Consider the following 15,893-nt stretch of genomic DNA (forward strand, 5'->3'; position numbering starts at 1 on the left):
TATATATATATTTTAAAAAATAAATATATTCAGACATTACAACAAGGACAAATTGACTTCTGTTTATCGTAAAAATGTATTATTGTGTTATATAAACTTTTTTATTTCTTTTATTTATTGTATGTAGTTTGTTTGGTTGTTTATAGTGCGTAAATAAAATGTAATTGAATAAAAAAATTGCTTATATGTAAAATCAAGAAATTGCTTCATTGTGTGTATTTAATTAGTTTTAATAATAAATATGAAATGTATTTAATTAATTATGTATTATTATATATTTTCATACTTTTATTAAATATTAAATAATAATTAATAATTAAAATTTAATAAATTTTTCCATTAATAATTTGACTTGAATCAAAATTTGTAAATAATATTTATGAAATTTGTGATTTTGAATTATATATATATAAAATATTTTATCTTTTTTTACTTTTATAATAAATATTCCAGGTAAAGAATTGTAATATAAGTTTTTTAATAAGAAAAAATTGCTTTATAATATCTTAACATAAATATATTATAACATAAAAAATGTAGTTGATCATAACTATTAAAATAATATTATAATGAAAAAGTCAAAATATATTAAATAAATTTCATAATATTTTTTGTGACATTTTAAATATTCACGTCATGCACAAGTACAAACAATAGTTGGTAATAATAATAATGACCAAGTAATTTTGATTTATAAAAAGCCACTTCAATATATTGACAAAGAGATGAAAAGAAAAGTGAAAGAAAATAGTTATCCCTTTCCCCTCTTTCTTCTTGCATTAACATTTATATTAGTTGTATAATACAATCTTTTATGTTAGGTTTTTCTTCACTAGTTATTATTTTATATGGAACTTTGACCTTAGTTGCCACCTTTTTTTTTAAAGAGTTGGTTGATACTTTTCCCTCTATTTTGCTCATCACAGCATCCAAGAACACTTGATTTGACTGGCCAGCCATTGTCCCAACTCCCTCTCTTCTCTTCACCTAATCAAACCCAAAGACTTTTTCTTCTTCTTGTCAACTAACACTTCACATTTGTATATTAATCAGTCAACACGACGTTTCTCCGGTTGCTTTATCACCGAAATAATCATCCATAATTGCTTCTACAGTTGTTAAACCATTAATAATAGCGGTTTAACGAATTTCATTTATACTTATGGAGAACAGTAGTAACAAAGAAACGGCGATGAGACTTAGAGAGGTGGCCGAAGGAGCAGTAAAGGCGATCGGGTTAGGGTTTGATATAGTGGATGATTTGAGGTTGAAGTTTTGTAAGGATTATCAGTTGATCTCTGTTGACCATGATCAGGTGCGAGACATTTCTATTCCTGGTGGAATTTTGGTTCAAAATGTTCCCAAATCTATCAATTGCGATAAAGGCGAACGCATGAGATTTACTTCTGATATTCTCTCTTTCTCCCAGGTATCTTTTTGCAATTTCTTTCTTATTATATATCTTACCTTTCAGTGTAGAGCTGCTCCTTTTAAGTTTGCCAAAATTAAATCGTCTTGAACTCCATCTGAAAAAAATCATGAATATTTATCTGATTTTTATGTAATTTCTATATAGTTGTGGTTTAGTGTCAAAATCTTTTTGGTCAATCTTGTAGAATCAATGAGTTGTTCCTGCTGTATTCCCAATTTAGAACTCATGAATTTGTGATTTCCGGGGAAAAGGTCCGCTGAACTTTCAGACATGGTCCAAATGCCATCTGTTAATATATTTGGGGCCAAATATACCACTACTCTTACAAGATTGAATCAAATATGCCCATTATACAAAGACAAAAACTGGACCATGACAAATTTGAGCCTTTTTTGTTTCAGAAAAAGCGTCGTGTTGAAATGCTTTTTGTCATTAGTGAATAATGGCATATTTTGACAGATCATGTAACCATACAATATATTTGACCTCAACTATTTACGGATGGTAGCCATTTCACAAATTTTAGTGACAAATCTGGACCTTTTCACTAGTCTACTCCCTCTATTTCCTCTTAACGATATTAAGGTGATTAACCAGGAAGCTTATAAAGAAAGCTATTTTAACTTATTCTCGCGATAATGGAAGAAAAATATTAAATTAATAAAGTGACAAGTTGATGGGGAAAAATTACATCAGAACTTCAAAAGTTGAATAGATTAATGGATTTGAAGTTTTGGAAGTTGCAAAAGTAGTATAAAAATGGAAATGTTGTATTGCAATAGAGGGAGATTAGTGCTTTCACCATGAGATAGGATAGTTTCTTTTGCAGTATAGGCAATGGAGGGTCTCAACGAGAGAAAGGGAAGAAGGGGATGCTGGAAATCAAGGGAATTTGGCAATCAATGAATCTGAGGCAAGTCTCCGTTTAATGTTCATTATTTATTTTAAAAGGGGTGAGAAAATATATGCATGTTGAGAGATGGGGAGAAATGGTTCGGAGTTGATAAAAATGCATGAAGTATATGTTTGAGCAAACCTCTCTGAGATTGTCTGAAACCTAGCTCACAATCTTCCAAAATCTAGTTTTGAAGTCCAAGTTTGAAAATTAAATTAAAATCTTCCTAGGTGTAATTCCTTAATGGCAAACACATCTCATAGTCGAACCTAGACCTATCGCATACTTGACATCCCACCCCCAAACGCCACCCGAATCCGGACCCCTCTCCTTCTTCGCGATTATGACCCTCACCTCGCAAATGCAAAGGTCAACATTTTCATCCTTCATGAATGGGACCAGAGCCTCAAAAATCTGAAGAAGGAACTCAACTTCACCGGATGACAATAGTTCAACTAAGGCGAAAATCAACCGAAACTCTGAATGAACCCTCAAAAATCATTCGGAACCTAACAAAGACAAATCAAATTTGCAAATGGTCTAAAATTTTGTTCTGGACATGTTAGAATCATCTAATGACCGATCCTAGTCATCTTGATTAAAAGTTGACCATGGTCAAACCTTACTTTCCCAAAACTCAAGAATCTACCCAAAGATTCAAAGCAATCCTCAACACCTCTAGATCCATGCAAAATACTTAACAAAGTCAAAAATCACCTTCTGGACCTAGCAAAACTCACAACTTGAATCTGACCTTGTTAGCCTAACATACAATGTTGACTTTTGTCAAACTTCAAAACTCAGAATCTCATCCAATATTCATCTGATCACCTCAAAATTCATGCTACCCATCCCGCTAGTCACAAAATGATATACAGAAGCTAGGGAAAGTGTTAAAACATGGACAACACTCAGAAAACTCAAAACGACTACGAGGGTTGTTACATTTACTTGAATTAAATGAGACCTAGTGACTTTAGTAGTTTAAAAGATCATTATAAATTAAAGAGATATGAAAATTTTCAGTTTTTAAGAACCTTATAGTAAATAAAGAGCCATAAAATGCTAAGGTGCGTTCGAATCAGTATCATATTACTTTAGCACAACAAATTATGTTGCTTATTATGTAAAAGCTCATGGTGTCCCATGCAGTTTTATAAAGCATTGATTTCCATATGCAATAACACAACAATTTAGTACATGAGATAGAAGAGGACGCTTAGCAACCTTAGCTTTGTGAAGGTTTTCTGCTCCTTGTAATCAGTTCATTGAGGTTTGAATAATCATTTTTAGGTTTTTGCTATGCATATAGTTGTTAATTCTTAATTGGTTCGGGTTTTTTTGGGTGATCCGGGTACTGAAATGAGTGTGGAATGTCGCAGCTCTAGTACTTATGTGGGCTGTTTTGACAGAGAAATAAGAGAGCTTTTGAGGTGTAGAAATGAATTTCGTACAGCTAACAAGTAGTCCTTTGCTCCTTATTTCCTTTTGATGCACCCATGATATTCCTTTTTAAATAGATGATTGGGTGTCTTTCTTGAAAAACCTATCACTTTGTAGGTTTTCTACTATTGGTATACTCCTTGTATCCTGGTGCTTACTTTGCCCACATATTAAATACTTTTATTATTTTTATCAAAAAAAGTTGTGAATATAGGGTATCCATTCACTTCCTTGGTGCCTTTACCTTCATGTTATTAACCCTTTTACTGAAAGAAAAAAAAAAGGATTTTCTGAGGTGAGGAAGAGGAGTCAATTTCTACTGAAAAGATGATATAATTATGATTAATAAGTTTTAATTTTGAGTTCAATTTTAATTTTCCTAAGACATTACCTTTATCTTTTTAGATGTCCGAGCGATTTAATCAGGAACTATCCCTTTCTGGTAAGATTCCATCGGGCCATTTCAATGCTGCTTTTGAATATACCACTTGTTGGCAAAAAGACGCTGCCTACACGAAAGCTCTTGCTTTTGATGGGGTCTTCATAACACTCTATAACATTGCATTAGAGAAGGCTCAAGTTGTACTGCGTGATCATGTTAAACAAGCAATTCCTTCATCTTGGGATCCAGTAGCATTGACAAGGTGAGAAGCGGTTTGCATTTAATTCTTTTATTTCCTCCAGGTGTAGGTAACCTCTTCCGTTAAATCATTGCTCATGTTTTTCTACCTACTTTTTTGATGGTTGTGTTTTCCTCTTTTCTTTTTATTTGGTTTACAAACTGTAATGCATCGATGAACAAATGAGATAGAGCTTGCTCATAAGAAGTCGTAAGCATGTCGGGACCCTTTTATTTCTGAATTTTCTGGTACTCAGCTTCTTAAATACCTCCAATCTTATATATCTTCGTTGTGGAGATTTTTGTTGGGTTCCTTGGGAGGTTCTTGAATATAGCAAGTTGATAATTTCCAAGGCATTCATGGAAGTTATTCCCCTATTCTAGAGCTGTGCATGGATAAGTAGAAGGAAGATCCTTTAATGCACCTAATGACAGTGTATTTATAATAACAGAGCTTTTTACCCGCAAAGAATGTTTCCACACCAGTAATTATCTTGTCGATCAACTGATGAGATGCCAAGGGCCAAGGACTGGGAGACTGCTAACATTTTACTGTTATAGTGAGCCTCTGGAGTGACATTGTGCCCTGCAAAAGATGCATTCCCTCAAAACTAGTTGCTTTGTAATTCTTTTTTGCTGGAACAACATTGTAACTGTTAATAGTATTGATAAATTGTTGAATTCATTAGCTCTCTAGTCATAGTGTAGTTTCTACATATGTATTTGAACTAAGTTTTGCACATTAAACACATCGCATCTGCTTGATGCTTTATTAATGGAACACCTTACTTCATCAACATAATAAAAACATATATTGTGGCCTGCAATTTGAAGATAAATCATACGGAAGAGGGTCTAAAATACCCTTGAAGTATTAGAAATGGTACAAAACTACCCTCCATCCACCTATTGGCTCCAAAATACCCTTGCCACTCACTTATTGGCTCCAAAATACCCTTGTCATCCACCTTTGGATTCAAAAGTGACCACTTATTTAACGATTTTAAAAACTATTTAAATATTTTTTTAAATACGTGACGCTCAACTATTTCTTATAATTAAATTATTAATATAAATTTATAAATCAAACCACTACCCACCCATTACTAATTAAACTCCACCCAATTAATTAACTCGCCCTATTACTAATGCAGCAACAGAAAAGCTACTGCCAATGAATGTTTCTAAAAATTTGAGGCGTAAATGTCTATAGAAGTACGTTATCATACATTCAATTCATCAATCAAAATATATTATAATTCAAGTGTCTAAATAAAAATTATCAATAAACTTAGAAGTCTGACTATGTTCATCTTAATTATTCCTTCGTCTCAATTATGTGATGTTACTTAATAGATAATTTTTTTAAAAATAATATATTATAGTTTTAATATTTAAAACAAATCATAAATATTTATAAAATTATGTAGAAAAAAGTACATGAATTAATTCGGGATGTACTACTTCATTACCTTTAATCATGATTTCGAATTCAAACTTGAAAGAGAATCCTATTGAAAGTGTCCTTCTAGATAAGCGGCTCAACCTAAATTTTGATTGGGGGTTGGACTCGAATAATTTTGGATGTCTTTTTCAGGAATCTGTAATTTCGTTGTGTTTTAGTAGTATTTAGGGAGATTTTGATATTAGAATTGTTTTATTAATTGGGTGGGGTTTAATTAGTAATTAGTGGGTTGGTTTATAAATTATATTAATAAATTAAATTATAACGAATAGTTGAGCGCCAAGTATTTAATAATATTTAAACAATTTAAATTTAAAATCGTTAAATAAGTGGTCAATTTTGAACACAAAGGTGGATTACAAGGGTATTTTGGAGCCAATAGGTGGAATGGAAGGACATTTTTGAGCCAATAGGTGGATAGAGGGTAGTTTTGTACCATTTCCAATACTTCAAGGGTATTTTAGGTCCTTTTCCGTAAATCAAATTACCTAGTAACATACTCAACATCAATTCTTAGACTTACATCAATGTTGGAGACGATTTTAATTTCCAGGTTTATTGAGAAATATGGTACCCATGTTATTGTTGGTGTAAAGATGGGTGGAAAGGATGTTGTATATGTCAAACAGCAATATTCTTCAACACTTCAGCCTGCTGATATACAGAAAAGGTTGAAAGAAGTGGCAGACGAAAGATTTAGCAATGCAAATGTACAATCCAGCACTACTTTGGTGAGTACATATGGGTGAATGGTTTCTGATGTCCACTCTCTCTCTCACACACACACAGACAGTGGTCCAAAATGTTGGATCACATTTCCTTGCAATATTTTTTTTCTCCAGCCTTAGCATTTTATGTTAAATCTAAAATAGTCTGTTTTCTCTACGCTTGTTAGTATCTTTATTTAGCTTTTGATAACAAGTTATAATAGCATTGTATCTTGCAATCTGAAGATCATGGTTGTTTCTGGAAACTTCAACAAAGCTGGCTCGACCTGCTTATCCTGATCACATGCTTTGCTTCTTTCAAATTTTTTACTGGTGATGATTGACTCTTTACTTCAAGTTATCTGAGTATCTATTGGGCACATTGAAATTTGGGCCATCTATATTTTGCTTGTACAGCAACCAAATTCTCGTTTTTTGTTGCTTATTTGGTAAAGTTCCTCTGATTGAGCGCATTATCTAGGTGCATACTTTTTTCAGTGTATGCAGTTAGAGATTTTTACTTCCATACCACTACATCTCCCATACCCAATTGGAAAAAAAAAAAGAGAGCGGGTTCTGGTTTTACCGAATAACAGAGATGTATGTAAATAGTCTAGATTCTAATAAAAGTAAATGACACCATGGAGAAGAAAATAATGTGTAAATTCCTCTATTGTCAATTAGCAAAAGAGTTCTACATCTTTATGGTAATTCAACCCTTACTTGGTCTTCAGATTATAAATATAATCCTCGCAAGCTATATTGTTTTGCTTCCGATTTACTTCCTAAAAGTTCGATCCTCCTCCTCCTGAATATATACTTTTGTGAAAAGTTTATCACTAACTATTCCTTTATCAGCTGATATTATTTTTCTTAAAAGTGTCACTTTTATATGATTTAATACTGTGTATGAATGACAATTTTGTACTTGGGAGTGTGTATAGTATCTCTGATGCTGCCTATTCTTAACGGAAGGACAGTAAGCATTTCATTTCAAAACTTGGGTTGTGCACAATCTTTCTGCACTTCAATACTATGGAATTACTCAAATAATGAACTTAAAGTTCCATCAAGAAACTTGACAGTGCAGAAATGCCTCAACTTCTCTTCTGCTCTTGGTGCCATTGCAATGAGAATGAACTTGTGAAACTTAGAATCATTAGTATTCTTTGTATGCGACAGACACTTCTATACTGTTTGGCTTTCTTTTCTTAAATAGATTTTGTCACTTAAATGTTGTCTCTTTTTATCCAGGCTTTTAGGTTCTTAGAGTTTTAGCAGATGGACCATTTTTCTTAAAATTGTTGGTACTTTTCAAGAAAAGGGTTACTGTGGAGTTGTGTTAGCCTCGCAATTAACAAAACCAGAAGCATGTTGTGATTTTTTACTTTAACACTTTGGCTTCACTGCTTTCAGCTAGCTAATAGAGAACAACAGCTGCCCTTTATGGATTCAACTTCATCAACAGTTCATCTTCACAAAGAGGTAACAGGTCTTCTGAATACTAGTAAACAAAGTTTCTTCATCCTTAAAGTTTGTAGTTGCTTGGCCAGTTTCTGGTTGAAGATGTTTTATTAACACTCGACTGTGATTTGTTATGGATAATCCCAGGTTAATCCAGTAAAAGGCAACAACAACATACCAGTATAATCCCACAAAGTAGGGTATGGGGAGAGTAGAGTGTACTTTAGGGATGGCAATGTGTGGTGCGGGTTATAGTATTTGCGGGGCAGTACGATTAGAGCTTTTGCAGGGCGGATATAGAATGTTTTTGGAGAAGAACACGTGGGGCGGTGTGGGTACGCAGGTTGTTTTTTTTTCTTTTTGATCTTAAGCTAAAGGGAAAATTCTATGGAACACAATCAGGGTAAAACACCTCTCTCATTAGTCACTTCTCTCTCTTGTAGTATAAAATAAGGGTTTATACATTTTTGGGCTGCTAGTGTAAGTAAGTGTTGTCTGCTTCTAGTTTGAGGAGGGTTTATTAGTCAGTCAAACTGATTTTTCAACCTTTTTCTTTTGTATATGAAGAACATCCACTGAACTACTATGGTTTGACTCTGCTCTTTTTGAGATCAAAACTTTCATTTTAGCTCTTATTTAGGTTTTCTGATTGCTCTGATTTTCGCTTTGTTGCCATCAGTGAAACCCTTAACTGCCTTTTCAAACTCTGGTTGGGTGGATATTTCATTTCTTCCTTCCATTTCCAGTTTGATATTCAAGTTTCTTTCTGTTTCTTCATTTTCAATATTGTATTAATTATTTGGTTGTCCATAACCTTCTCATTTCCTTTACCAATCCCTACTTTTATCTCTTCTTTTTGACATCAGGATATTACATTCCTCTGGGGGAGGAGAGGTGGAAGCCGTATCAGAAATATCCCACATAAAAGGTGGTGCCAAACTGTTCCAGTTGAACCAGACGTGATTTCAGTGTCATTAATTCCAATATCATCATTATTGAGCGGGATTGATGGCAGTGGTTTTTTGAGCCATGCGATTAACTTGTACATGCGTTGTGAGTATTGTATATCTTTTGTATAATATGTGCTGCTGTTTCCTGATTCATCTTAACCAAAAACACTTTGCTGCTTGCCTCTTAAGTGTATAGCTAAATCTTTGTTTGGCTTTAAATGATAGAAAGATCTGTCTAAATAAATACAAAATAGAGTTAAATAAAGGAATGTAGCAAAACCCTGAATTGGCCAAAAGTGTAGTTAATATTTGGACACATTAATTAGTTAGACTATTATGGAGGAAACTCAATTCCAAATTATCACAATTCATAAATCCATTAATCTACAACTCCTGACATTACTAGAAACAAGATTACTCTTGTGAACTTATGGCTGTAGATGTTTAAGAATATAAGCTTTAAGCTCCTCACTTATTTTGGCTTCTAGGGGAGGCAAATATCATGATTTGAGTGTTTTTGCACAGGAACCATCTTTTAGATATTCGTGCAGAAGGGCAAAACTCAAAAGTGACTTTCACGTTGTATATGGCATACAGATAAACCACCAATTGAAGAGCTTTATCAGTTTTTGGAGTTCCAGCTTCCAAGGCAATGGGGACCTGTGTTCGGTGAACTTCCTCTTGGTCCAGAGAGGAAGCAGCAAAGTGGTGCAACTCTGAAGTTTAGTCTAATGGGACCCAAGTTATATGTTAATACAAATCTGGTAATCTCCAGCTTTACTCATCTATTACTTGGGAAGCTATGTTAACTTCATGAATTATGTTGATGAATTTTCATTTTTAAAATGTTTTACGTCAAATCCAGTTTCTGATCTGTGTTAGAATTTATCAGATCATAGAAAAACATTGTTTACAGATTACCAGGTTTCATGAAATACTCTTTCATTGAACTGTTTCTTACGATGCTCGATTTGATACTTATTACCAGCTGGGAAGTTATTCCATCTGTCAAAGGAGTTTGTAGTAGATTCTTTGTTTTCTTTTTTCAAAGTGAATCATATGTTTATATATTTTGATATGAGGCTATATCATGCAAATGCTAAACTATGTTAGAGAAAAGGCTGATGTAAAGCATACGACAGAAGAAGAGGGTAAACATAGTAAATGCACACAGTTGAAACATTGCTCTATGGATTGGATTATGGAATTGCAAAAATTAATGATAAATATAGGTACCTACTTGAACAGGCATTAAATTCCTCAGTTCTTGCTTATTCATGGTGTTGTTGCAGTATTGTATGAGAAAATAAATTTTGCAAACGAACTCTGATATGTCAAGGTAGGGGTGGACATAAATACCGAAAAACCGAACCGAAAAATTTCGATTCTTCGGTTTCGGTTCTTCAATGTTTCGGTTCGGTGTTGGTTTTATTTTTTTGGAACTTTGGTTCTTCGGTTCGGAGTTCGGTGCAAGGGTCCCGAAACTACGGTGCACCGAAGAACCGAAGTTTTGTTTACTAAATTTAAAAATATTTAAATTATATTGCTTAATTAATAATAGTTAGACACTTTTGAATTTTGACTCAAAATATTTACATGACCCATTTAAATTTTCAAGTTTTAAATGAAAACAAATATAATGTCAATAAATGAAGAACCAAACGCCCACCCCTATGTCAAGGGCAGAAAAAGAAAAAAAGGAAACCAATGTAATGCAGTTCCATTTCTACAAAATTGAGTCCAATCATCACCTATTGATTCTCTTATAGATTTGGGTAATTAGGTGAAGGACTGATTTTGAACTTCATATATATAGAAAGGAGTATCATGTATGCATGAAAATGTAACAATTAAGAAATATGATCACTTGGATGTGAAATATGGACTTCTTTCACCCTCAAAAGTTCAATGGTGCCTTACGCCATGTATTTATCAACTGTTTGTGTTATTTGTAACCCACCCTTCTTTGACTCCATCTTCTAATCACTTCTTTAATAGAACCAATAAAGAGTGGAATAAGAAGTTCATTTGGAGCTGCAGTTGAAATAAGTGATGCAGGATAGAATAGGAGTGTTGGGCATTCAAGAACTCTCACGTTCTGAAGATGAAAGATGTGGAAATGAGTATGTTGTGATGGATGTATGGGCATACTAGGAGAGACATGATTAGAAATGAGATATTCAAGATAAGATGGGAATGGCTTCGGTGGAGGACAAGATGCGGAAAGCGAGACTGTGATGGTTAGAGCATGTGAAAAGGAGATGTTTGCCCTGTAGAGGTGTGAGAGGTTGGCTATGGATGGTTTTAGGAGAAGTAGAGGTAGGCCGAAGAAATTATGGGGAGAGGAGATTAGACAGGACATGACATTAATTTAGTTTACCGAGGACATTACCTTAGATAGGAGGTTATGGAGGACACAAATTAGGGAAGGAGGTTGGTAGGTGGTAGTGAATTGTCTTGCTATTTATTCATAATAGTAGTCTTAGTATTACTCCTATAGTTTTATTGTCCTTCGATTTCTGTTACGATATGATATTTCTTGTACTTCGATGATTGTATTATTCTGTTGTAGTTATTGTTTAGAATGCTTCGTTATGCTTGCACTTTTGGTGATTCTCTTTTTGGACTATTTTTCTTATTTCTTCTTGAGCCGAGGTCTATCGGAAACAATCTCTGAGGTAGGCATAAGGTCAACCTTTCTCAGACCCCACTTTGTGGGATTACACAGGGTTTGTTGTTGTTTGTATTGTTCATCAGTTATCAAAAATACTTTGCATCAAGCTCCCCAATTTTGTCACAAATTGGCAACCCTATGAGAAGATGAAACGTATCTTTTCCTACCTGCTTAATTTAGAAAATATAAGGATCCTTCCTGTTACTAACATACAAAGCACCAACTTTATTAGGTTCTTTTCTATCTTTAAATTGTTAGGCGCTGAGGTAGGACTCTATTCAGCTCTTTGCATTAAAACTCAACTTTAATGGAGCACTGCTATCAGTGCCTTCATTGTCAATGTCTACTGATTCGGAAACTTGTGTTCCATTCTAAGTGGTGTTTCTGCTGCTGAGATGATTAATCAATATACTACTGGTCAAATTACTCGTGTGGCCTTGCGTCGTAGAATGCAAGTATTTCTAGTGTATGGTTGTGTCTCCAGGAGCCTGCCTTATTTCAGGTTTGCATTTTGTGATCACATTCTGTTTCATCCTTTCCAGATTTTGGGGACTTATTCTATGCATGCCAAGCTTCCCTAGTATGCTTCAGTTTGACACTAGCTTAACTATGAACAGCCTTTTGGAGATAGTTCTGAGGACTAGTATGTGAATTTTGTACATTATGATGATAAACGGCTGTGTAGTCTTTATTGTAGTTTCACACCCTTCTAATTCTCTTTTTGGGGGGCACGAGGAGTGAGAGGGATCGTGAGAAGCACAATGGGATCGACAATTACATTTTTGTCTACTTTCCATGATTAAATTGTGTTGATAGATGGTCTATACATTTTGCTTCTTCTTACATTTGTGACTTTTTTGAACGATAGTTGCCTAATGTACAGCCAATCAATGCTTAGTATGTTGACATTTTCTCTGTCTATTTTTTTTTTAAAAAAATGAAGTTCTCCTTGGCTGTACCATTTTAATAGGTGGATCTGGATAAACCAGTGACCGGTCTCCGATTGTATTTGGAAGGAAAAAGAAACAATTGCTTAGCAATCCATTTGCAGCACCTTTCATCCTTGCCAAAAAGCCTTCAGCTTCAAAATGAATCATATGACTATGCGAGTAGCTCCTCTGACCAAAGGTATCATGAGAAAGTCCAATGGAAAAGTTTTTCACATGTATGCACCGCACCCATAGAATCTGATGATCTCTCCATTGTCACGGGGGCCCAATTTGAAGTTAGAGAATCTGGTCTGAGAAATGTTCTTTTTTTACGCCTTCAGTTTTCTAAAGTCATTGGTGCCACAGTCATAAAGAGAGCTGAGTGGGATGGTTCTCCTGTTATCACTGAAAAATCTGGAATCATCTCAACTATAAGTTCTCATTTTTCCTCGGCTCAAAAGCCACCTCCACGACCATCTGAAGTTCACATAAATTCTGCACTTTATCCTGATGGACCTCCAATGTCAGCACAAACCCGAAGACTCTTGAAGTTTGTGGATACGACAGAGATGATGAGAGGACCCCAGGATCAACCTGGGTATTGGATGGTGTCCGGGGCTAGGCTTGTAGTGGACAAGGCTAAGATTTCTCTTCGTGTTAAGTTCTCTTTACTAGCTGTTGTCTTGCCAGATGAAGAGGAGTCATTCCAAGGCTAATGTATAGGGGGAGAAAAAGAAGCAAAAAAAATTGCTTAGCATTTTTGCTATTATGTATGTATCTGTAAAAATAAATAATAGGATTTTGGGAACTTCTCTTGTATGAATGCGCAGCCTGTAAAAAAAGAAAGAAAGAAAGAAAGGAAATGGGAAATTTCTGTGTAGTGTGGCAATTAAATTAGTTTGTCTATAGTCTATTTCGTATTTACAATGATTTTTGGCTTCTTAACTTGACCTTAGGAAAAATTCCAGGTGTCCCTCAAAGTATGTTGTCTTAATTTTTTTGTATCTCGTTTAACAAATTTTTTTAAAGACTAGCATTTCTCTCTCTTTATATATAGAACAACTACACCTTTGCCCTTGTACACTTCAAATATTTTATACAACTAATGTATCTGGCATTTAAACTGCATTAACTGGAGCCCCTATGACACCGGATTATAAGAAAAAACTGTCAAACTTAATACTACTAGTACTAGCTAATTCCAACCAACATTGACTACTAAAGTAGTGTAATAAAAGATATTAATGATGAGTACAGATAGCTATTAATCATGGGCTGACTCCTTATGATTTTCGTAATGCAAAGCTCACGTTCATCTTTATACCACAAAGGAACTCCAAAAAACTTCATTTGATGTTTTTCCATTTTCCCATAAGCCAGCAAGAGGTACCAACAATTAAGAAAATAGTATCATATTTTGAATGGTTGGATAATTAGGCAAGTTTTCGGGTCATCACATAAGAGAATCAAGTGAGCTGTGATGTCAACTAGTTAACGATGGAAACCTCTCACAATCATACAAAATTAGATTTCTCCAACATCTTAGACAATGGTGAAACTCTTCAACACTCACAAAAATACAGATACGCCAAATTTGGGATTCCCTTGAAATTGCTGTTTTCTTCTGGCTTTTGGAGCCCCTTAGATCTAGCTTCTGTAAAGATACTATTCAAAACACACCGAATGATGAATGATGAATGATGAATGATGAATGATGAATGATGAAAATGAGTAGAGGACAGTTTTTAAAATTAGAAATTGTTTATTTTACTTTATACGAGAACTACTAAATGGGCTTATTTAAAATTTATCAGAATAAAACTTTTGTTGCATTTCCTTTTGATATTATAGTATTTTTATATAAGTTTTTTTTAAGAGTATAGAAGTTATTCAATTCTAGTTTATCATTTTTTTTATTAAAAGAAAAAGAAAAATTACAAATTATAGCACTAGTTTTTCCTAGTTTACATAATTTCATTTTACCATGGTTACAAAGTGTCTTTAATAGAGTCACACACACACACACACACATATCATAATTTAGTGTTAATATATGCAGTGGCGTAGCTAGAACTACCCCAGGGTGTCCAACTTGATACCCTTCGTCGAAAATTACGTTGTAAAAATATGTCAAATTCTACATTTAACTTACCTTGACAAAAGCTATGCCTTTGGCGTAGTGGTAATAGGTGTCCATTTGAGTTAAGGAGCTTTGGGTTTGGACCCCTAAATAGCACAGTATTTTTTTTAATAGCCACAAATCATTATTTTTGGACACCCTTAACTAAATTTCTAGCTCGACCACTAATTATATATGAACAATATCACTTATGGTGAACAAATTTCATTTCTTTGAGTTTCTATCTTATCTTTGTGGAATTGTAGTCTTCTCCTTTTTTCGCTGCAAACATATCATATAGTTGTGTTCTAGTGAAAGTATCTAGTATCTAGTATAAAATAGAAGTTGTATCAGGATATAAAACATTGGACTTTTTCGATAAAAAAAACTAATATATAAGTAAAATTTAAAGTATTATTTATAGAATTATATAAGATTATTTTATGAGCAAACACTATTTTTTTAATCTTATTTTATATAGATAGCAAGGAGTGTATCTTGTAACATAACATCTTTTTAGATTAAAATGAGCACAAAATAACAGGGAATTCATATTTAAAATTTTTTAGACTCAATATAATATATAAAAAGAATAATATATGGAACACAATCTATGGCCGGTGAAGAAGGAAGACGAAAGTATAGGTTGATGCTATATTCACTATAGTGTTCTATTTGATTAAAATTTGTTATCACCAATATTTTACTTTTTCCGTTCACTTTTACTTACATATTTATTAAAAAATATTTATTATCATGACTATATTATCATATTATAAGTAAAAGTGATAATTTCTTTTGTAATAGTGGACTTAACATCAAAACTAATAAATCAATGGACTACGTTAATGCCTGCTATTTTGGAAATATAGGAAGAAGCTCCTTTGTTTGAGGGTAAAAGAATAAAAAATGAAAGAAGATCATGTCCCTTTTGTTTTTTAATTATTGTCTCTATTATAACTTTATCTATTAATTTTATCACAAAAAATAATCCTCAATGTGTGTATTGCCACTGTTCACTCGTTATGTGAACATTAATTAATAAATTCTGTCTCGAATTAAAAACAAAATAAACTAATTGAAGAAACAAAATAAGAAAAAAATTGAAAATTCTAGCGCACTACATATAGATGTTTTTTGTGTGAAACAATACACAGTTAATTGCAGATTTCTCTGTTCTTTTTTTTTTATTATTA

The 15,893-nt window shown here is 33.5% G+C and overlaps 1 protein-coding gene across 1 annotated transcript; it reads left to right on the top strand.

Moving 5' to 3' along the window:
* The first annotated feature begins 841 nt into the window (after nt 1-841).
* Nucleotides 842-13,508, top strand: LOC107016109 (MACPF domain-containing protein At4g24290-like). The gene is made up of 7 exons (XM_015216595.2): nt 842-1,429; nt 4,176-4,414; nt 6,408-6,585; nt 7,978-8,046; nt 8,892-9,078; nt 9,573-9,739; nt 12,620-13,508. Exons 1-7 carry the CDS (start codon nt 1,163-1,165, stop codon nt 13,292-13,294), a joined length of 1,782 nt encoding a protein of 593 aa, XP_015072081.1. The 5' UTR covers nt 842-1,162; the 3' UTR covers nt 13,295-13,508.
* The last annotated feature ends 2,385 nt before the right edge of the window (nt 13,509-15,893 follow it).

Source organism: Solanum pennellii, chromosome 4, assembly GCF_001406875.1.
Source record: "Solanum pennellii chromosome 4, SPENNV200".
NCBI lineage: Eukaryota > Viridiplantae > Streptophyta > Magnoliopsida > Solanales > Solanaceae > Solanum > Solanum pennellii.